At 50.3% G+C, this 19,395-nt stretch overlaps 9 protein-coding genes across 9 annotated transcripts; 6 read left to right on the top strand and 3 right to left on the bottom strand.

Annotated features, from left to right (window-relative positions):
* Positions 1-429: 429 nt before the first annotated feature.
* On the top strand, positions 430-1,242 carry BDW70DRAFT_161045 (EXPERA domain-containing protein; the record flags this gene model as incomplete). The annotated part of the gene is made up of 1 exon (XM_073740932.1): positions 430-1,242. One exon carries the CDS (start codon positions 430-432, stop codon positions 1,240-1,242), a length of 813 nt encoding a protein of 270 aa, XP_073594793.1.
* An 88-nt stretch (positions 1,243-1,330) lies between these two features.
* On the bottom strand, positions 1,331-2,478 carry BDW70DRAFT_138524 (haloacid dehalogenase superfamily protein). Its single transcript, XM_073737228.1, has 3 exons — positions 2,407-2,478; positions 2,199-2,358; positions 1,331-2,101 (listed from the first exon to the last, which is right to left on the bottom strand). The coding sequence occupies exons 1-3, from the start codon at positions 2,424-2,426 to the stop codon at positions 1,391-1,393; spliced, it is 891 nt and encodes a 296-aa protein (XP_073594794.1). The 5' UTR covers positions 2,427-2,478; the 3' UTR covers positions 1,331-1,390.
* A 156-nt stretch (positions 2,479-2,634) lies between these two features.
* BDW70DRAFT_138526 (uncharacterized protein) lies at positions 2,635-3,641 on the top strand. Its single transcript, XM_073737229.1, has 3 exons — positions 2,635-2,811; positions 2,877-3,482; positions 3,536-3,641. Exons 1-3 carry the CDS (start codon positions 2,692-2,694, stop codon positions 3,635-3,637), a joined length of 828 nt encoding a protein of 275 aa, XP_073594795.1. The 5' UTR covers positions 2,635-2,691; the 3' UTR covers positions 3,638-3,641.
* Positions 3,642-3,679: 38 nt separating this feature from the next.
* Positions 3,680-5,027, bottom strand: BDW70DRAFT_169046 (uncharacterized protein; the record flags this gene model as incomplete). The annotated part of the gene is made up of 4 exons (XM_073742602.1): positions 3,680-4,551; positions 4,600-4,768; positions 4,822-4,923; positions 4,970-5,027. 4 exons carry the CDS (start codon positions 5,025-5,027, stop codon positions 3,756-3,758), a joined length of 1,125 nt encoding a protein of 374 aa, XP_073594796.1. The 3' UTR covers positions 3,680-3,755.
* Positions 5,028-5,573: 546 nt separating this feature from the next.
* Positions 5,574-7,443, top strand: BDW70DRAFT_151151 (major facilitator superfamily domain-containing protein; the record flags this gene model as incomplete). The annotated part of the gene is made up of 7 exons (XM_073739258.1): positions 5,574-5,721; positions 5,768-5,936; positions 5,992-6,143; positions 6,198-6,573; positions 6,637-6,879; positions 6,962-7,070; positions 7,138-7,443. The coding sequence occupies 7 exons, from the start codon at positions 5,574-5,576 to the stop codon at positions 7,441-7,443; spliced, it is 1,503 nt and encodes a 500-aa protein (XP_073594797.1).
* Positions 7,444-8,399: 956 nt separating this feature from the next.
* Positions 8,400-9,722, top strand: BDW70DRAFT_138531 (uncharacterized protein). The gene has a single exon (XM_073737230.1). It carries the CDS (start codon positions 8,739-8,741, stop codon positions 9,276-9,278), a length of 540 nt encoding a protein of 179 aa, XP_073594798.1. The 5' UTR covers positions 8,400-8,738; the 3' UTR covers positions 9,279-9,722.
* An 812-nt stretch (positions 9,723-10,534) lies between these two features.
* On the top strand, positions 10,535-11,212 carry BDW70DRAFT_72545 (uncharacterized protein). Its single transcript, XM_073744683.1, has one exon. It carries the CDS (start codon positions 10,751-10,753, stop codon positions 11,093-11,095), a length of 345 nt encoding a protein of 114 aa, XP_073594799.1. The 5' UTR covers positions 10,535-10,750; the 3' UTR covers positions 11,096-11,212.
* Positions 11,213-12,416: 1,204 nt separating this feature from the next.
* Positions 12,417-13,338, bottom strand: BDW70DRAFT_138534 (uncharacterized protein). Its single transcript, XM_073737231.1, has 2 exons — positions 12,728-13,338; positions 12,417-12,645 (listed from the first exon to the last, which is right to left on the bottom strand). Exons 1-2 carry the CDS (start codon positions 13,131-13,133, stop codon positions 12,557-12,559), a joined length of 495 nt encoding a protein of 164 aa, XP_073594800.1. The 5' UTR covers positions 13,134-13,338; the 3' UTR covers positions 12,417-12,556.
* A 3,536-nt stretch (positions 13,339-16,874) lies between these two features.
* Positions 16,875-19,043, top strand: BDW70DRAFT_169052 (uncharacterized protein; the record flags this gene model as incomplete). Its single annotated transcript, XM_073742603.1, has 1 exon — positions 16,875-19,043. The coding sequence occupies one exon, from the start codon at positions 16,875-16,877 to the stop codon at positions 19,041-19,043; it is 2,169 nt and encodes a 722-aa protein (XP_073594801.1).
* Positions 19,044-19,395: the final 352 nt, after the last annotated feature.

The raw sequence follows: 19,395 nt of genomic DNA on the forward strand, positions 1-19,395 counted from the left end.
AAAGCTGGGGTAAGTATTGGAACAAATGGGGTTGGTCCCCACCAGCCAAATATATGGGGCCTAAAGTGCACACTTTATGCGCTTTCTCTAGTCGTTATTGTAGCCAAACGCCACGGATGTCAGCTGTAGCCGCAGGACTCTAGAGCAGACTTTGGAATACAAGAGTAGTTAACAGGGGTTAAATGGTTGCTATTCAATTAGTTTGAGGCCCCACCTGGGCACCGTGTCGATCAAATCCCGTGGGTGCCTCAGAAATGAGGCCATACATGTAAACAAAAGAATTTCAGGAGGCCCGCGATTCGAACGATCGCGACCCTCCGCGACAGCGAGGCCATCTCAACTCTCAGGGTTCCACTCTACAAAAGGAACGAACTCCAACGCAAGTATCTACAAACAATTGACTCAGCCTTCGAGGCTCCATCCACCAAGATGTCCACCGTGACATCCCCGGCGTCGAGCTTCACCCTCGACACCCCGACAATCCTCTGCATCCTGTTCGCCCTCTCCTTCATGCCAATCGCCTACGTCCTTGGAAACAGTTTGATCCCCTCCTCCCAAACGCGCAACCGCATCCTCTTCTACTGGCACGCCTACGATGCCCTAACCCACCTCTTCATTGAGGGGTCTTTCCTCTACGAGTGCTTCACCAGCTACGCGACATTGCCCGCTGGGTTCGCTGCACCAGAACCGGCATTCCTCGGTATCAAGGATAGAGTCTACGGAGCCGCACATGGATCAGCACCATCCGCAAGACTATGGCAGGAATATGCGAAGGCCGATAAGCGCTGGGCGACGGCAGACGCTACTGTTATTTCCTTGGAACTCCTGACGGTCTTCCTGGGCGGTCCTGCGGCGATCTATGTCTGTTATCTGCTGTGGCAGTCGAGTTGCACACAGCCCACTTCAAAGCCAACCTCGACGAAATCGTCTTCACCAAAATCGACGTCCAAGTCGTCTACCGCGAAGCTGGAAAGCCAGGGCGCTGCCAAAGCAAAACTATGGCTTGTGGCCACGGCCCTCGCCACGGCGGAACTCTACGGCGGGTTCATGACATTTGCGCCGGAGTGGTTAACCGGCTCGACGCAGTTGGATACGAGTAATGCGGTTTATTTGTGGTTTTACCTGTTCTTTTTCAATACGCTCTGGGTTTGGATTCCGCTTTGGGTGCTTTGGGAGGCGGGTAAAGAGGTTAGACGGGCGTTTGTGCTTGCAGAGGGGGTGGAAGGTAAGAAGGTCAAATAAATGATTGGCTTCCTGGGTCGTATATTGGATATTGTGGGAATGATCTGTTGATATCTACTGAGTATATATGCTATGTCCAGCTTTTAGTTATATTTCAGCTGCCGTAGATCTATTGTGTAATGTGCTCCGCTTCCACGAAATCAAACGCTCAAGCATCCGCAACCTTAATACCATAGCGCTCATATGGGAAATTCTCCAGTGTCGTCAGCAATTCCGCAAATCCATCTCCCAGTTTTCCAGGCGTTCCAGCACTGTTAGCCTTCAACCTCTCCTCCGCCATCTCGGTCGCTTCCTTCTCAGCCTCACTTTTTTCCTCTTCTTTATGCTCCCCTGTCAGTCCAGCAAGCACCTCCTCCTCACGTCCCTTATACGCCTCCAACAGTCCCGGATGCGGGACCCAAACGACCCTCATACCCGCGCGCCGGCCAGCTTCAACACCAGGCACCGCATCCTCGAAAACAAGACACTCCTCCGGTGTGATCTCCTTCTCACCCTTCTCTCGAAGCCCGGCGTTAATTGTTTCCAGGGCAAGGAGGTAGATGTCCGGTAGTGGCTTTCCTCTCCCCTTGCCGATGCGGGGGTCATCGCCTAGCACACGCTGGGACTCAGGGAAGAGGGAGAAGAGATCCTGCAAATGGCTCGTCTTGAGGTGGTAGTTCCGTGTGTGGCTGGATGTGGCCAGGGCAATGTGCACCGGCTTAGGGCCCTTCTGCGTAGACACGAGATTCTTCAGCAAGGTCTCTACGCCGGGCAGCGGCTTGGTCGTCGGGAAGAGTTCCGCTTGTAGCGCTGAGATCCGTGAAACATATTCCTCATGACTGATAGGGAGTTGCGCCCAATCGGAGAAGATTCTGGCAGCCTGAGAATTCAGTCAAATTAGACTTGCCTGTTTCTTGAGCTTCTGAGGGGGTGGGGCAGGTAAGGTGTTGTAGGGTGGTGAGGAGGTTAAAGCGTACTTCTGGCTGAGGACGACCCTGCAATTGAGCCTTGATGGACCACGGAAGCGAGGGTTTCCCGAACGAGCGCAGCACCTGATTTGTGATGTCGGTGTAGAGGTCTTCGGAGTCGATGAGGAGGCCGTCCATGTCAAAGAGACAGGCCCGTACTGGGGGGAGGCTGGCATTGTTAGTGGGGACTGTTAAATTTGAGGTATAAGTCACTTACTCAGGGTTAACGCCAGGCATTGCTTAGGATTCGTTAAAAGTCTCGAGTCAAAAAGCAGGCGGTAAATCTAAAGAGATGCGGAAGCTGAGTTGACTCCCAACGAAAGGCTTTCCCCTCAATGGCGGGATACTAGTACGGGATAGATAGCTTATCGATAAGATACCTTGCTGCCTCAGTTATCAGGCGCCATGACAGTTCTCTTCTGACGGCAACAGTTGACTCCCCGCAATCACTCTCCGCACCCTACCTTCGTCCGCTTAAAAGTTGCAAAGAACAATAATAACCATGCTGCCAGACACATCTTCTGCATCAAATGGTAGAGACCCAACCAATCATGCCGGAAGCGACACAGAAAACGAAGACGAAGTCTTTCACGATGCTCGGTTCCCACCGGAAGAAGAAACAGTACGCTATCCTCCTACTCCATTTCATTGTCTACATCATGTAAAACTAACACATCAGTTTGTCAGCGCCTTCTCGCTGAATCGCACAGCCTAAAGGCCGAAGCAAACGACCTCTACTCCGCCGCCTCCTACTCCCAAGCCATATCTACCTACGACCGCGCCCTGGCCTCCTGCCCCAGCTACTTAGACTACGAGATCGCTGTTGTGCGAAGTAATATGGCTGCTTGCTACTTGAAGTTAGGAGACTGGAAGGCCGCTGTCGACAGCGCAAGTGCGTGTATTGAGGGGCTGGATCGGGTTGTCCCGCCTTCGCACCCTGAGGAGGGTAAGGAAGGTGCGGCGAAGGAGGCGGATCCCGTGGTGGAAATCTCTAATGATGACGAAATCGACGAGCAAGCGGTGCTACAGAAGATCAAGGAAAATGACGAGCGGAGACGGGATGTCGCGCGCATTCGGGCGAAGGCTCTGATGCGGCGGGCGAGGGCAAAGAGTGAGTTGGGTGGGTGGGCGAATTTGCAGGGTGCGGAGGAGGATTACAAGCTTCTTGTTGGGATGGAAAATCTTCCACCAAGTGATAGGAAGGTTGTTATGAAGGCGTTACGGGAGCTTCCGGAAAGAGTAAGTAAAGCGAAGGAGGTTGAGATGGGGGAGATGATGGGAAAGTTAAAAGAAGTAAGTGACTGTCCTATTACTGTCTGGATATTTTGACTTGCTAACCAACGTAGCTGGGAAATGGTATTCTTAAGCCGTTTGGGCTGTCGACAGACAACTTCAAATTCGTTCAGGACCCGAAGACGGGCGGATATAGCGTCAATTTTTCTTCATAGTGGCGGATTTGAGAATATATCTCTGGATATTTTAATGGTACCATCATATTCTAATCATCTTTCTGGTGAGCTAGCGTACACCCAGCTATTTCAGATTTACTACAGTCAGGGTTGAAGCCTAGTTATAAACTTTGGCCAACAATCCCGGAATGATCTCTAAGTCCTTCGGCTTGTACGTATACTTGCCATCCTCCGAAATCTTCGCCTCCTGTCTCCGCCTTTGTTGCTGCGCCTGACGCACCTTAACCCACTCCTTCATCGTCAAATGCTTGCCAAGCTCCGTGAACACGTTGGATGTCAGTCCAAGTCTCTGCAGCACGGGGCTGTTAGGGATAGGATCGAGTACGACATGGTTGTTCGGGCGTGCGAAGTACAACACCCCCAGCCGGTCGATACCCGCCTGGTCAGCAGGCGGCGTACGCACCCGATGAATGCTCGACTTGATCAACCCGCCAGTCAACGCCGTAAGCGCATCGCAGGTGTTGATGGTTATGGTTCCATCCTGCGGCTTGACCCATTTCCATTGCCCCTCATTGTTAAGGATCTGCAGCGCCGCAACAGGCTGCCTAAAGAGCAACGTCACGGATCCCAAATCTGTATGGCCAGGAGTGTAAATCTCTGCAGCGCGCTTGTTCTCCTCCGCACCACGCGCGGCGTAGTGCATATAGCGGAGATGATCTTCCCCTTCAACGTCATACTGGTGGTCTCTCACCAGCTGGTCTTCGTCGGGCAATTCAAGCAGGATGGCAAAGAGCCGGAGGAGTTTCTCGACGACTTCCGTATGGCATTTGCGGCTGAAGGTTTCGATTTCCTTAATGTGGGCCTCGAGGATGTGTGGGTGCTTGCGGGCATGATGACCGTCGAACTTGGGGATGTTGTAGACCTGGATGTTGTCTTTGATGCCGTTGCCGAGCCTGTCATGTGAGCAACTCTCAGTCTTTCCTATGGGAGTGGGTGCTTACGTGCGATGTCCGGCCGGACGATAGCCGTTATACTTGCCTTTTTCCAGATCGCTCGCGGAATGGTACTTGAGCTTTTCTTCGAGCGGGAGGGCATAGAACTCCCGCCCAAGAGCAAACTGGCGGTCAACTTCCTCCTGGGTGATGTTGAAGTTCTTGACATAGAAGAAGCCTGGCCATACGGTTAGAAAATGTCCTTCATTATCCTCACATGGGGTTACGTACCGACGTTCTTGACAGCATGGTCGAGCTTCTGCACCAGTTCCTCTTTTCCTCCCGGCTGATCAAATCGGCTTAGGTCAATGGTGACCAGCTCGGCCCATTCAACTGCTTCATTAGTGCATGAGACGAGGTTGAAGATGTTGGGACGTACGGTCCTCCTTGGTCTCGGGGACATGCTCATAGCGCGGGACCTCAAATGTGGTCGACATGTCAGCAGCGCTCTAGATTGCTACGCAGACTCTGGCTTGGATGATCCAGGTCATATAAGTCCGCTTCAGGCTATATATGTCTTGCATAGCACCAACATACCCCGCATTTTCAGTTAAGTCCGTGCTATCCGGATGATTATCTATTGAGCACGTCATCAACGCACGGTTTCACTTCAGACCAAAGCCTTACACGACGTAAAGAAGGCAACCACGTTTGTTCTCCTCAACATGACTCGCTAGCACTTAGCTAAGCATGCCTTGGGCCTAAGCTTGTGCTTGATAGGCGCAAGAATAAAGCCAGCAATTGCTCAGGGCAGGGATTGAATACGCTATCGCAGCACGCCATTGGAGTAGATGATTCTTGCATTACACAATGGGCTATGTCAATTATTTCCGTCCTGAAGAATAACAGAAGGAATACGGCCTGTCGATAAGGTGCGGAGTGGATTGCGTCAAAGAAGCCATTTTGCAGCAATTTAGTTTTGTGGTATATAAAATGTTGGAGTAGAAGGACGATGGGGAACATCGAGGGCGTGGTCTATCGAAATGTCGGACCCGAGCAAGAAACAAATGTCATCGATCCTCGGGTTATTCAAGGAGGTCTTCAACTGGTATCCCTCTTCATACCCGGCTGAGGAGAGGAAGCTCCTGTTCAAGCTCGACCTCTCCATCTTGGTCTACTCCTGCCTCTGCTGTAAGTCCTTTCTTCGTTTGCTTAGAGCATCATCTCACCAACTCAGTCTTTGTCAAATACCTCGACCAAACCAATATCAGCAATGCATATGTCAGTGGCCTAAAAGAAGATTTCCGGCTGTACGGGAATGAACTGAATTACTTCAATGTCTGCTATTACACTGCGTATGTGGTGTTCCAGGTGCCAGGATTGCTTCTACTATCAAGACCCAAACTGTACGTCCTGCTTTAGACCCTTTAAGTGTGGGACTATATTGACCATGAATTGTAGAGCGCGCTGGCTTCTTCCCACTCTCGAGATCCTCTGGGGAATTTGCACCTTCGCCCAGAGCCGCGCCACGAACGTGCATCAGCTCTACGCCTTGCGGTTTCTGGTGGGCATGTTCGAAGCCCCAGTCTTCGCAGGGACACACTTCATCTTGGGTAAGTTCCAACTCTGGTCATTACTGGATACCAATTTTGACAGGACAAATCCAGGCTCTTGGTACTCCGGCTCCGACCTGTTCAAGCGCGCCGGGACCTGGTTCATCTGCAACCCACTTGGTCAAATGGTCAGCGGGTATCTCCAAGCAGCCGCATACACCAACCTCTCTGGAGCTGGGGGAATGCCAGGATGGAGGTGGCTCTTTATCATCGACGGAATCTTCACCATTCCCGTGGCGCTGATCGGGTTCTTTGTTTTTCCTGGAGTACCTGACTCTCCAGCGCCGTTCTTCCTGACGAAGCGAGATATCGAGATTGCGAAGGATCGGCTGAGCAGAGCGAAGATTCGGCGACCGGGGAGATTGGGGCTCGACGTGTTCAAAAGGAGTGCGAAGCGCTGGCATATTTATGTCTTCTTGTTCTGCTACGCGTACGTCTTCGCCGAAAAGACCAATAAAGGGAGATAAGATTGGGCATTAGCTGACAAGAACAGTTGCATGATCCTCTCATCATACCCAAGTAGCTACATGAATCTCTGGTTGAAGGACGAAGGGTACTCTGTTACCAAAATTAACCAGTATCCCACCATCATCCAAGCAATCACAATTGTCTCCTCGTGGCTCGGAACGACTCTGGCTTCAATCTATCCTTCGTGGATTATCTACACCATCGTCTCGACGTTTTCATTGTTTTCGACCCTCTGCATGTGCATCTGGTACATCCCGACAGTCTTGAAGTATGTCGTCCTTTCCTGCCTATCATAAACAGCAAAAAGCATAGCAATGGAATTGGGCCGTAGCTAAAAGACGTTTTTTTAGGTTTTTTGCCTGGTTTCTCTTCGGGGCCAACGGCTGCGCAAGTCCTATTCTCTATTCTACAGTGAACACCATAGTCAAAGATGACTCCGAGGAGCGAGCCCTCATCATGGTACATAGCTCTTCCTCTCACTTTTATGCCCTCCCAAGTCGAAGCATACTAACATAATGTCATCCAGGGCTCAATGATGACATTCGGCTATTCATTCAATATTTGGGTCCCGCTCCTCCTCTTCCCAACCGCCGGACCTGACGGCGCCCCGCGCTGGCGAAAAGGATGGCCGGTGACATTTGTTTTCTATTCCTTTCTGTGGGCTGGGTTTATTACCGCGCTTGTTCTGCATAGGAGGGATCAGAAGAGGAAGACGTTGGCGGGCGAGAGGGAGTCTGAGGATGGCAGTACGGGAATCGAGACGCCGGTGGAGGCAGAGGTTGTGGTTCAGAATACAAAGGATGGGGAGGAGGGATCGCGCAATGTTAAATAGAAGCCTGATGAGTAGTTACAAGGGAGTGATAGCATGTCTCATATACTCGTATAGCTGAGCTAAGTAAATTGTTTTCGTCACCGACTTCAGTCATTCGTGATATTTCAGCTTTTCCCGCAAACCTTTTGGCACGCGATGGGCTTAGTCTAATCTGATCAAATTGTTGAATGAAAAATGATGCTGGAAAGTGACTACCTAGTCAACTACACTGGCGCTTACTTAGGGCAGGGATCCCCGCAGCCCATCTCATGACCTCCCTGCTTCCACCTTTAGATCAGCAGAACACATGATTATAGCGACTGACAAAAATAGACGGGTGATCGTCATCGTGGGATCGGCCCGGTGCGACATACCACATACCAATTTATCTAGCTTGGTCATTAGGTAAATGGGCAATGGCGAAAGCGAACGTGATGATCTGATCACATAACATTACGTAGAGAAATGTGTTTGATTTCTTCTCATACTTCTAGATAAGCAAGACATAAGTGTCCTTAATGGTATGAGTCTAAAGCACGGGGAGAGAATGAGAATACGATATGGGAGCGTGATGGTACCAATTATAGGTGTTGAATCCGATGGAAAACAATGGTCGTCAGGGGTGTGGTTAAGCTTTTGCGGAGGCAATGCAGAGGAACGTCGGATGCACGATCAATGGTACATTAGCGCACGTAGCATTAGTGCTAGCAGCCGGCTGACAGGGTATCCGCTCGCAGTGAAGGTGGCTGAGCTCTAGGCCCAAGAAGGAGGATGAATTCCGATTAGGTAGACGTAACTGGGGAAAGGTGTGAGCTTCCAGGGTTGCACGAACCTGCCAGGTACCTAAGTAGTCAGCGGCATGATTAAAAGGGTTGCCTTAGCTGTCCATGACTCAGATATGACTCCCTTGCCTGAAAGGGACCTTTGAATACCCGTCTCGGTACAGTCACGGTGGACTACAAGTTTTCTTCATGTCTTACGCAGTGCCCGACTGTCATTTGGGCGAGTATGCTGCTCTATTTTGCGGCGCGCGTGCGCCCTTCACGTGTAGTGCGCCTGACCCATGCTGAGAGGCTGAGTGCTTTATAATAGGCCTCGTATCTGCTCTTTTTGCTGCCTTGTGAGGATATACAGAGCTTCGCCCGCTGAATTCGCCTAGAAGCTGCGAGAATCGTAATGCGAAACGAGGCTGTTTCCTATCACGGGGTATCTCGCAGGTGCCTGGTACTGTTTGCCCTCGTCAACCAGGGCGCCGCACTCGTCTTTTAAATTTAAATCTCATTGCCGGTGCTCCGTGCAATATAGACACTGTCACCATGCCTCATTTCCACCACAAGCGACGTCATTCCTGGCCATACTGCGGTTCGACCAAGGACCTGAACGAGCGAAACCTGCCCGTTATCACGGTCACGGGACCTGCCGATGAATTTGAAGGCCAGTTTCTGACCCCAGTCGATTCGAACGAGTGGTTCGAGGACGACGCCGCATCTGCTGGGATCGTTCGCACCCAGCCCACGCATTCACACCGACTATGGCATCACGCCAAAGACAGGCCGGAAACCAACCGAACCGCCACCGGCGCGGTATTGCTGCGTAAGATGATGCAGCCACCACTCGATAGAGCCCGGTCGCTTTTCGTTTTGCCCTCGACAATGTCTGCGAAGGAAACAGTGTCGCTCCCAGACTGGGTCCAGAGACTCTCTGCCCATCCCATAACTATCAAGGAGAGGGGAAGGCCTCGAGATGACACTCGAGACCGCCTGATGATTGAGAAAAATCATAGACGCTGCCACTCGGAGCGGCCGCGTTCCTGGAAGCGACCAAGCGAAGATCTGTGGACGCTGCTGGAGGAATAATTCGGGTCATCCTGTTTCCTGCATTTCATGGTGTTTCATCATCGGTATTTTTGTATCGTTCTTTGATTATGTTTCCATAGAGCATAATCCTGGCGTACGGACTGGAAACCGCATGTGTTGTTCAGATTTATTGCTCATTTGTTGCTTTTTTTTTTATTTTTTTTCGTTTGCATCATCATCGAGAGATTGCCTAATTGGTCTAAAGGACCTTCTCAGTGTGTTTCAAAGAAAATGCCTTCTCCTACCTACCGCGCTTTGATCTGCCGCTGCCCAAACCCGTATCCAACGATAATGTAGCTGCCTCGCTGGACACACGTACTTGATGTCTGCCCGGCTAAGACGGAAACAGTCTGATGTGATCTCCACCCTGCAAAGAGCCTCCAGAGGCTCTGAGCTCCTTGGCCGCGGAGTTGTGCTTTTGTTATGAACGATACTGTGCCGACTGCCGAGACGTCTTCCCCGCAATAACGAAATCCCGTGACCCTCGAAGTCCAATAAGGCTTAGCGCCAAGATTAATTGGGGATTAACGAAGGACGGGGCCATGTGATTTGAGTCAAGGACTGATGCCTGCCAAGTGGTGACTCAATTGACCTCTGGTTGCCTCTGATTGATCATCCGCAAAAGACTGATTTTTATCAACTCTATACCAGGTAACTCTCACCGAGTCTTCAAGAGTCGATCTGCATGGTTGTCAGACACGGGCCAGGGCCAGCTGCAAAAGTTCACCGACCAGCAACCTCAGGAAGCGGCTGAAACGGGGGCCAGGCCATCAGGCAGAAGCGGTCAAAACCGTCAAGCCGGTGTCATCATGGGGGCCAAAACTCCAGAAACACCTTCTAGCGCGAGCCCAGCGGCATGGGGGAATCCTCGGAAGAAGCCATTATTGGCTACTGCCCGCCCGGAAAGCACAGGAACTGACGCTAGGCCTTACCGATGGATCCCGCGGTCTCGTTGGCACTGTCCGATTCGTCCCCCGCTGACCGTCTCGCCTACCTTTGTTGTCTCTGAAGCGCGCTCTAATAGGAAGAATCGACAATGATAGTGCTAACGCCTGCCCTACGAGGTCATTCTCCCCGCTCCTTGTGGTCCTGGCGAGCCCGAGTGCCCGGTTTCTCGGCTTCACGTCAATCGCAAAAGAACAGGCAGCATAAATAAAGGCTTGGTCCCCTCTGATCCACGTTCTTTTTGTTCTTCATACTCAGAACTGTCTATCCTCGCTGTCTCTGCGGAATATATTATCCTATTTTTATTCCTTTGAGCGCCTACCGAGTTGGTACTTCGACTCTTCACAAGCGTCAACAAATCAATCCTTCCATCAAACGGACTTTGTCTCAATCTACAACTGTCTGCTCAGCCTCTGCCCTTAAGCAGTCCAAAGCAAAACAAACTCACCTATCTGGGCACTCGCACCTCTGCTACCATCCCAAAATGAGTCGCCCAAACACTCCCCGCTCGTATCCCGCGGCCATCGATGCATCCGTCCCGCGCGACTCGTTCTCATCCACAGAGAGCCCTAGCCCTCTTCAATCAACCCCGCGTCGAACTGGCTCGAGCAAATCGCGAGCTAGCTCTGACAGTCGCCGGCGCTACGACAATACTGTCTACCACTACGGTCGACACTCAAATTACTGGCTGTTCGGCGGGTTCAGCGTCCGAGACAGTGTCCGCGACGGCGTCGACTGGATCCGCCAGCAAAAGAAGAGCTGAGCTGAATCACCGCAACAACTTCACAATTGTTGATATATCGAACAATCGAGTCTATGCGCCACCTCCATCATCCAAGCAGATAGCTTGCGTTGCGACCGCCATGCAATGAGAGAACATATCAGTCTCGTTCCCAACACAATTTCGCCATGATCAAGCTTCCCTTCCATTCGTCAAGCCAGGTGAAAAAGGAGCCAAGCGAAAATCAATGGCAGCACAGTGTGCCTGTGACTTTTGCAGATCCAGCGTCAAGTTCACGGGAAATCCGCTACTGAAGAGGGGGGATTTGCTTCAAGAGAGAGGTCCGAGAACCCTCGTTTTGCCAGGATCTTGTTATCCTTCTCCATGCCCTTATCTATAACTATACATATTCTACGAATGGAATATTGGTTACTCTGTTGCATCTGGAATTACAGTTGCTACTTAGTACTTACCTATATCTTAAGATTTCAAGCCTTCAAATTAAGTTTATGGTGCTCCGCAATTTCTGTAAAGCTGGACCAAGCAGAACAAGAGCTGTAGTATGTCAGTTTATAGATAAGATCTCTTGCGTATACCGATCACAGTTTATCCCTAGAGCCGCTGGAGCCTTCCCTACCCAGGTTGTAGCCGCTGAAGTACGTTGACCATTGAATCACCCATGAGAGTTCCCACCATGCAATAGCCTTGCGGTTCGGAGGCTATTAATGAGGAGCCCAGCGAGCCAGGTGAGTTGCCTATACCGAGAAGAACAAGAACAATTATGCACCTAGCCAGTGAGTAGGTAATTTACCAACCTAGTCCAAGTAAATAACATCTCTGTATTAAACAGAGCTACACATGAAGAGTAACTTGGAAACTGGCTTAGCGTAGCTGTGCCAACAATGAGAATGCCGTGTCGACCTAGCCCATTAACCGCAATCCTAGGGCATTTATTTATCCGTAGATCTGGAATCACTTTATATAAGTAAGCGTCCACCCACAGCGACTAGTTCAGATCGTTGCTAGCATTATGCGAGCGCGTTGATATTTTTATTATGTGTACACACTTTTCGTATTCCCCTATATAGGAGTCTGAATCACACTTTCCAGGTGCCAGCTTCTGAAGGTAGCTCGAAGCGTTTGCTGGGTACACATTTCTACATGTTTTCTCTGTTGCAGAATATTGGAGTTGGGGTATATTATCTCAACCATTGATCAGTGTAAACATTATGTACCACTGTCACTCTAGAAAGGCAGCAAAGCGTATTGGAGGACAAATCGATCTAAGGTAGTCACAATCATGACCTGGTAATGGCCATCAATATGGTCATTGATGAAAAAATCAACCTTCGGCAGCGAGATTCAGGTTTCGCAAGCTCATTGTGGGATATCAATAGTTCGGGTTAAATATATGAAGCAATGCTGCTCCTGCTGGGGGGTCGCGTCGGGGCAGAGTCTTCTTTCTCTCCAGACCGGTATTATGGTATTATGAGTAGTATCAGGGACGTATGTAAGAGAAGCGAAATAATTATATGCTGGACAGATTCTTGCTGCACATAGATTAATTCGAAACGGATGGTTCGGGTGAGGCCACCGACCCGGCAACAAGCCTCTAGACCTGCTGCCAGGCCGCAATATCTGCCTGTGATATGCCTATATTCTCAGGTACCAGGGCCTGTAACCGCGAAATTTGTGCTGGACCTAATTTGAAGGCGAATGTTAGTCGTCAATCAGATATGCACCACTAAGTGCCCCTATAGCTGTAGTAGACCCGGTGACATACTCGGAGGCTGTGATGCAGCCGCGCCTGAATGGACGTGAATGATCCCAGAGTCAATGGAGCCTTGCACTGACACTCCACTGGCTGTGTTGAGGACCAGCATTACTCGTAGCTTGTATCTCCCCGAGCTTTTGACGGTAAGGCGGTTGAAGACGGCGTATCCACTTGTCGAATTTCCCGTCCTAGAGCGCACGCTGGTCGAAGTATTCCCTATCAGGTCAACAGTTGAACTGGTTCCGCTCTCATCCCAGAGCACTGCCCTCGCCCCTAGTTGTTGTAATGGGTCGCTGTTAGTATTACCAACAGACCGGACCGCAACGATTACGGGAATTGAGAAGGGCACGCCTGGAGCGGCTGATGTTGGAGGTTCAATCGTGAATGAGAGCGAATAGTTTGATCCCGGCGCCATAATGGATAATTAAGGTATTATTTATTTAGATGACTGAAGAGTAGTTTGACCTTATGCTTGTAGTGGGGAAATGGCCAGAGGCTGAGGAAGAAGGCTCGTTGGTGTTTTATCGTGTAACCGAGGCCAGACAGGAGTTCAATAACAAAGAGGAATTGCTGGTCTTATAGACGAGACTGACAAATAACGTAGAAAGCGGCCGCAGTATTCAGGTCTTGCGCAATGATGAGGCTTTGTGTGGATACATCTTGAGCGGTTCATCAAGATTGCCTCGAACCGGGCTGAATCTAAGACTCAGGTTTTATTTTTGAGATTCGCCACGCAAACGTTAAACTATAGGCACAAGGGATCTGCGACTAAAGGCAGATGAAGCACAGTAGGATTGATTGGCTAGCGGGTGGGTGTTAAGAGGATGGACGATAAACCTGCAGGATCGTTGTGCGGCGGACACTGTAGGCAACAGTCCGCATGGCAATAGTGGAACTCACCAGGACGATCAGATCTGAGGTTTGCCACCTGCAGAAGCTTAGACTCGCTCAATTTGGTAAGCTTGATGATACTAGCAAAGAGCAGCAACTCGAGATTATTCCGCTGCCTGCTGATGGTTGTCCCGTAGTACGAACCATTCAGCCGGCCTTCAATGGTGTCTGGACTTGCTTTTTCCATTTCCATAGTCTCTTTCTATTGTAGTTCAGGGCGGTTTAGCTTCTCTGAGTCCCTCTTAACCCCTCGTTCTAATGGGTTCCTTTCGTCCTAGCGCTTGTAAGTCGAAGTTACATTGGTGCGCGTTGGTTGATTCGTATTCAATATGTTTATCGCAAGCGGCGTTCGTCCAAGACGCGGGAATCACATCACAGGATCTGTAGACGGGTACTATATTCGATCTCTCCATCCCCACAGGCGATCCTTAGCGAATGGCAGGAACTGGAGTGGTTATCCGAAGCCGGAGCCTCGATGGGACAAGATCACTGAGACTAATGACTGCGGTCTCCACCGTTGGAGGGGCGTGCTTTCCGCTTCTTGCTTGTCCACGTTTGGAGTGTGGATGGGATGCGCCCTTTCCAAGTTGATTATCTAGTCTTATTCCGTGCAAAGGCACGTAAAAAGTAGTAAAGTCAGAGGCATCAAGCTCAACAAGATCTCTGTGGTTCGACCTGAATTCGTGCCGTTCAAGCGACTCGCATCGGTCACTATTCATGGGGTCTTACCTTACGAGGAGAATTTTTTTTATTATTATTATTATTATTATTTCTTTACAATGCTCCGCACAAATTGCGTCGATGTGATGAATACTCAGACCAAGAGTTGCTCAGCACTCTGTCGGGGAAGTATGGTGGGGAGCTCAACGAATTGGATATGCCGGTATGGGAGAAGCGGGAGTCCAAAAGAGGAAGCAACAAGCCACGAAGCCTTATTCAGACCAACATAGGATGTGACCAGCTGTGACATGGCCGGACAGGGCTCCCTATCACTCCTGCTGCAGGCTGGGTGAGCCACACCCTGTCCCGTCGCCATGGCACAAATCCAGCACCCCCTAGGCGCATGATCTATCGTTTTTTTCCTCTTGAAGGTATCTTTCCCCACTTGGGATTCCTAGATGGCTAGATTCTTCGATTCCTGGTTGATGATTCGCAGCGCGGCTGCGCTGCCCTAGACCCTTGTGGCTTGGCCTATGCACTTGGAACAGATCTTGCTGTACAGCCACGAAAGGCCCACCTGCCGACGATACATGGAGGGATCTTGTCTGGTCTGTGGGTCTACTAAGTAGATGCCGCCCTATATGCCTGGAGATAAATAAACAGTTCGAAGTAAGTCATTCTGTTTCTCAAGTGAGATCATGTCAAAGTTTTTGCGATACGAGTTTACATTTACTTTTTCATGGCGCTACAGTTGTCGTAATTTAGGTCGTCATGAGCTGAAAACGTCGACGTACAGCAATGCATGGGGTAGATCAACGCCATCTGTAATCTACAGCCACCGGCCAGACCGGGAGTAGTTCATGGAAATCCAAGGTTCAGGATCAGGCAGCAATATTCAGGCTAGTCGTCTATGTTTCTGACCAGAAACAACACGGACGGCATATACATACTTTGAACCCTCACCAGCCACTCTATGGAGCCAGTGCTCCACCAAGTTCTCACTCGGAAGTGGCGGTGTACCTGTCTGGCTGCATGAACTAGACCGTGCAGACGCCCGAAGGGGCGGGCCAACCGGAGTCTCGGAGCCCTTGTGGTGTCTTACTAAAAAGAGAAAATCAATTAAATTCCCTTGTGTCGCGGTAGGCAGTGACCTCGCCTCGCTCTGCTCTCCTGATCTCGCGCGTCCTTGAGTGTTTACCATAATCATCCCCCAGGTGAGTGCCCAATGTCAGTAGTTCATATTGCAAATCATAGAATTCTGTTCGGGTAAATCCCCCTGTGAGGTTCTGGGATATATTCCGATACGTAGAACCACAATTCATGATTGGCACCCCTCCAGTCGAAATAGTTCAGATGGTAGAAGAACAGGAAGGACACCGTGGGTATCCTTCACGCCGACATGGGATGTCATAGGTTGGTCCCGGCAGCGCCTCCCAGAGAGGATGTCTACACACTCGGCATTAGTCCGAGTGCGTATGCTCTGTTCATTGCCTTGTAGAGTCGGAGTGCCAGATCTTTGATCACAACCGTTGATCCGATTTCGGGATTGAACGACGCATTAGCCTTCAACTCTGTTCTCGATCTTGGTACAGGCTGTTGAGATGCACCAATAGTGTCACAGAGATTTACCCCTCATGTTGAAATGAGCTGCAAGCACTATGCATATGACACTGGGGGGTTGTGGCTGTACGATCGGCCAAGTATCTGCAGGTTCGCCATGGTTGAAGCGTACTTTTGTCAAGCCTCTACACCCTAACAAACAGCGGTGCCGAGTATAACTCCACTAGACACGGCTTGAAGTGGACTGAGCTGTGACGACGCGGCCATCTCTCTGGATATAGACGCAAAGAGGATCCTGGATGACGATCGATGCGACATCTATGAACCAAGTCAGCATAATATGCTTAAAGTGGAGTACAATGTCGAGATAAAACTCGGTGGACTAACCGGAATATCCAAAGGTGGCTTGTTTCTGGCTCACGGATGCGTGAAGCAAACACCCTAGATTCAATATGAGACCAAGTTTGGAGCACTGCTAGAGTGGAAAGGAGCAGATAGTACCGATTCAGCGGGCGAAAATGGGAATTTCTGTGCTCTTTATCGACAGGAGGCACAGGCAATGCCGATCAGAGCTCGTTCCGCAGCTTGCGTGTCGTGGTTGGATTTGAAGATGATCGAGGTGCAAAGTGAGGCGGGGAGTGAGGCGAACCTGGAAAGGAATCTCCTCTACAAACCCTGTTAACCATGACGATCGCGTGCCATGACTGTGAACTGCATTAATTTGTTGGAGTATGCCTGAATGCCATGATTGAAGAGACAACCAGGTAGATGGTCTTGTCTGGAATGGCTCGTTGCTAGTTGTTAACGATGAGAAAACCTGTGGTATGCTTGTTGATAGAAGAAAGCTCCAGTCGGACATAAGGGCCGATATGTGCGAGCGTCCGAGATAGGGAGGAGGGCCTCTTGCAGGTGCCCTCTACGTTTGCCATCCCCGCGATACTACTTACACTTCAACACAATGGAGGTCGCCGACTAACAATTCCGCGGCCAGCCTCTCTATTGTTATCAGAATGCCTGCCTTATTGCGTGACTTTATACTCATCAGATGGCACCTGTCCCTTACCGACCTCCGCCGACGCCTCTGATTCAACAACGACCGCTGATTGCTCCTTCATTTACGCCTGTTCAGCCGACGTCGTTCATTCCTTGGAAGCTCTTTCTCCAGCTTCTTGCCGGGACCGTCTGCATTTTTATCCTTACTGTCCTCATCTGGAAATTCCCTCGACTTCTTCGCTCTTTCACCAAGGGTAGGGTTCTCAGAGAGGGCAACACAACTTCGTCTCGTTACGCAAAGACCTGGTACGGCTGGGTGTCGTTGCAGCGGCACGAGGCCAGAAAGCGGGTCGTACGGGACTGCATGGCAAAGATACACAGTTGGAATCCGTGGAAGTCGTCGAGGGCGGATTTTGAATGGATTTGGCGGTATTCGGAGCAGAAGGAACTCGCCACGTACCAGGAGAGGGAAAACCATCAGTTGTCATGGCCTGTGTCTCATCGCCACGAAACAATCGGTAGCATCTGGAGTCATTGTAGTCCATCTATTGCCGAGCCCTTGACAATCGGAGGCCTGGAAACAGCTTCACATCCCATTGCGACTGGTGCACTTCCAACTCCGCACACCCCTCGACCGACGGTTACACCTGTTCGAGCTACGAGGACGGACATACCTATATGCGAAGGATATGGGAATAATAGTCTTCCAGGATATTCGGCAGTTCGTCAGTTGCAGCGCGATAGAATTGGCAGAGGTTTCTGTTCGGATACAAGCACACATGAGCTATCTTATATCGGCAAGTCCTTCACATCTCTGTCAAAAACTCCCTTCTCTCGAACCTCCAGGCGCGTTCCGCTGTGGTATCTAAACCATACCCAACCATCCCCCCACAGCTTTTCTATGCCCTGCCTTCCACAAGCAAAACAATCTCCGCCTTATCGATATGCACACTCAACCGTAACAACAAGATCTGGAAGAACTGGCAGTGAAGATATGCCCTCAGATATTTATTTGACTTTCCGTCGCTCGAGGAAGTACCAGGTTTGGTCTGCCCGCATGGGATTGCAGACACTCAAATGTCTGGGGTACAGCACTCATACTCTGCCAAGGGGCCCACCAGGGAGCCCTAAGTCTGCGGTCCTTGGGAGCCTCTCTCTGGATGCCGCTGCCTCTGAGATTGTGCACCAGTACCGGCAGGGTCCGAAATGGACATCTTCCTCAGACATTAGCGATTTATTTCTCTACGGCAGCGATCAGCAGCACAATACCAGACTCCCCGTTTCATTGCCAGAATACAAAACCGAAAGCAATGTGCAGAAGGAGTGGCCCTCTTTACCCCTGCAACGCAGTCTCTTGGCCCCTTTACATCGACCAACACTCATAACCTGGTATGAGAACTCACTGGCAGACCTGCAGACTTCAATCACAAAGGTCGAAATCGAGAATAAACAGTCGAGCAATCGGCGGCGGAAACTGCCAAACCCAGGGAAAATACCTCATCGCGTAACACGGCCCAAAAACTGGAGCAATTGGGAGGTACGGTTGATTGAGAACTTGGATCGAAGACTCAGCTGGATCGAAGGCCAGTTGACTCCCGGACAACGGCCCTTTCATTTTGCCCTGCTCGCAAATCATTGGTTAAACCGGGATACTTGGATTGTTTTCGATCCGGTCTCCCGCGTGAACACTGATCAACGACGACTTTGGGGAGATCCACGATTCAACGTTCCGTATCCCAGGCCATCATCAGTTCCTACCCCAAAGTATCCGAAATCAGCTCGTCAACCGGCACATACACCCAAGATCAATTCGTGGAGGGTTGCAGTGAACCAGCAGAGAAAGGCATCGGGGCAGAAAGTGTTCTTACCTTCTATTGAACACTATGATAGCTCAGTAGAAGATCCGCCAGACGGTCACATCGACCCGGCGAGTTGGGTTCTCCGGAGGCCACCGCAGGGCTTCGGTCTGTCATCTCGACAGGGAGAAAGATACTATGAAGGCGGCGCAGGATGGCAGGAGAAGCTGAGCGACTGGCAAAAAATCAGACGCGGATATCGGATCCGCAAGGCAATATTTGAAGGTCGAGCGAACAGAAGAAGGGCGAAGGAGCTCGTGTATGGCATCGCTCGATACTACCGATACGCTACAAAACTCCTCCAGCCCGACAGTGGTCATTGCCAAGTAGGATCTTGGGAGCTTTCGATAGACGAGCTGTCGTGAGATGTATATATTCAAAATAAAATGAGCCCCCAGCCTTTATTGAATATTCAATTATGCTATTCATTTCATGGTATCGTAAGCAGGAAGGAAAAAAAGGTCAAGACACTCCGTAATGGGTCAACTTAGACGGATCCTTGTACGATCATCATTCCTCAACCGTATAGCAGCACGGAAGACCCCTAGAGCCAGCAGGATGCTTCTGATGAAGTGTATGAACAATAGACTCAAGGGACGACATTAAATAATTTAATGTGTTTCTGCTTGATATTTCCTGTTTTTATGCCCAGTTGCCAATGATTCAAACTAACAGGTATGGTCGTTCTTTTCAAGTCTTTATATGCCGGAGCCGTTA

The sequence above is a fragment of the Aspergillus foveolatus genome (genome assembly GCF_047715535.1).
Source record: "Aspergillus foveolatus strain CBS 279.81 unplaced genomic scaffold BDW70scaffold_33, whole genome shotgun sequence".
NCBI classification, from domain to species: Eukaryota; Fungi; Ascomycota; class Eurotiomycetes; order Eurotiales; family Aspergillaceae; genus Aspergillus; species Aspergillus foveolatus.

What these genes read in the sequence shown, in the direction of transcription:
- BDW70DRAFT_138524 (XM_073737228.1), bottom strand. Translation starts at nt 2,426, where the DNA reads ATGCCTGGCGTTAACCCTGA. An exon ending in ATGCCTGGCGTTAACCCTGA is followed by an intron (nt 2,359 to 2,406) that starts GTAAGTGACTTA and finishes TAACAATGCCAG; the next exon opens with CCTCCCCCCAGTACGGGCCT. An exon ending in AGGGTCGTCCTCAGCCAGAA is followed by an intron (nt 2,102 to 2,198) that starts GTACGCTTTAAC and finishes CTGAATTCTCAG; the next exon opens with GCTGCCAGAATCTTCTCCGA.
- BDW70DRAFT_138526 (XM_073737229.1), top strand. Translation starts at nt 2,692, where the DNA reads ATGCTGCCAGACACATCTTCTGCATCAAATGGTAGAGACCCAACCAAT. An exon ending in TCCCACCGGAAGAAGAAACA is followed by an intron (nt 2,812 to 2,876) that starts GTACGCTATCCT and finishes TCAGTTTGTCAG; the next exon opens with CGCCTTCTCGCTGAATCGCA. An exon ending in TGATGGGAAAGTTAAAAGAA is followed by an intron (nt 3,483 to 3,535) that starts GTAAGTGACTGT and finishes TAACCAACGTAG; the next exon opens with CTGGGAAATGGTATTCTTAA.
- BDW70DRAFT_138531 (XM_073737230.1), top strand. Translation starts at nt 8,739, where the DNA reads ATGCCTCATTTCCACCACAAGCGACGTCATTCCTGGCCATACTGCGGT.
- BDW70DRAFT_72545 (XM_073744683.1), top strand. Translation starts at nt 10,751, where the DNA reads ATGCATCCGTCCCGCGCGACTCGTTCTCATCCACAGAGAGCCCTAGCC.
- BDW70DRAFT_138534 (XM_073737231.1), bottom strand. Translation starts at nt 13,133, where the DNA reads ATGGCGCCGGGATCAAACTATTCGCTCTCATTCACGATTGAACCTCCA. An exon ending in GGCTGCATCACAGCCTCCGA is followed by an intron (nt 12,646 to 12,727) that starts GTATGTCACCGG and finishes CCTTCAAATTAG; the next exon opens with GTCCAGCACAAATTTCGCGG.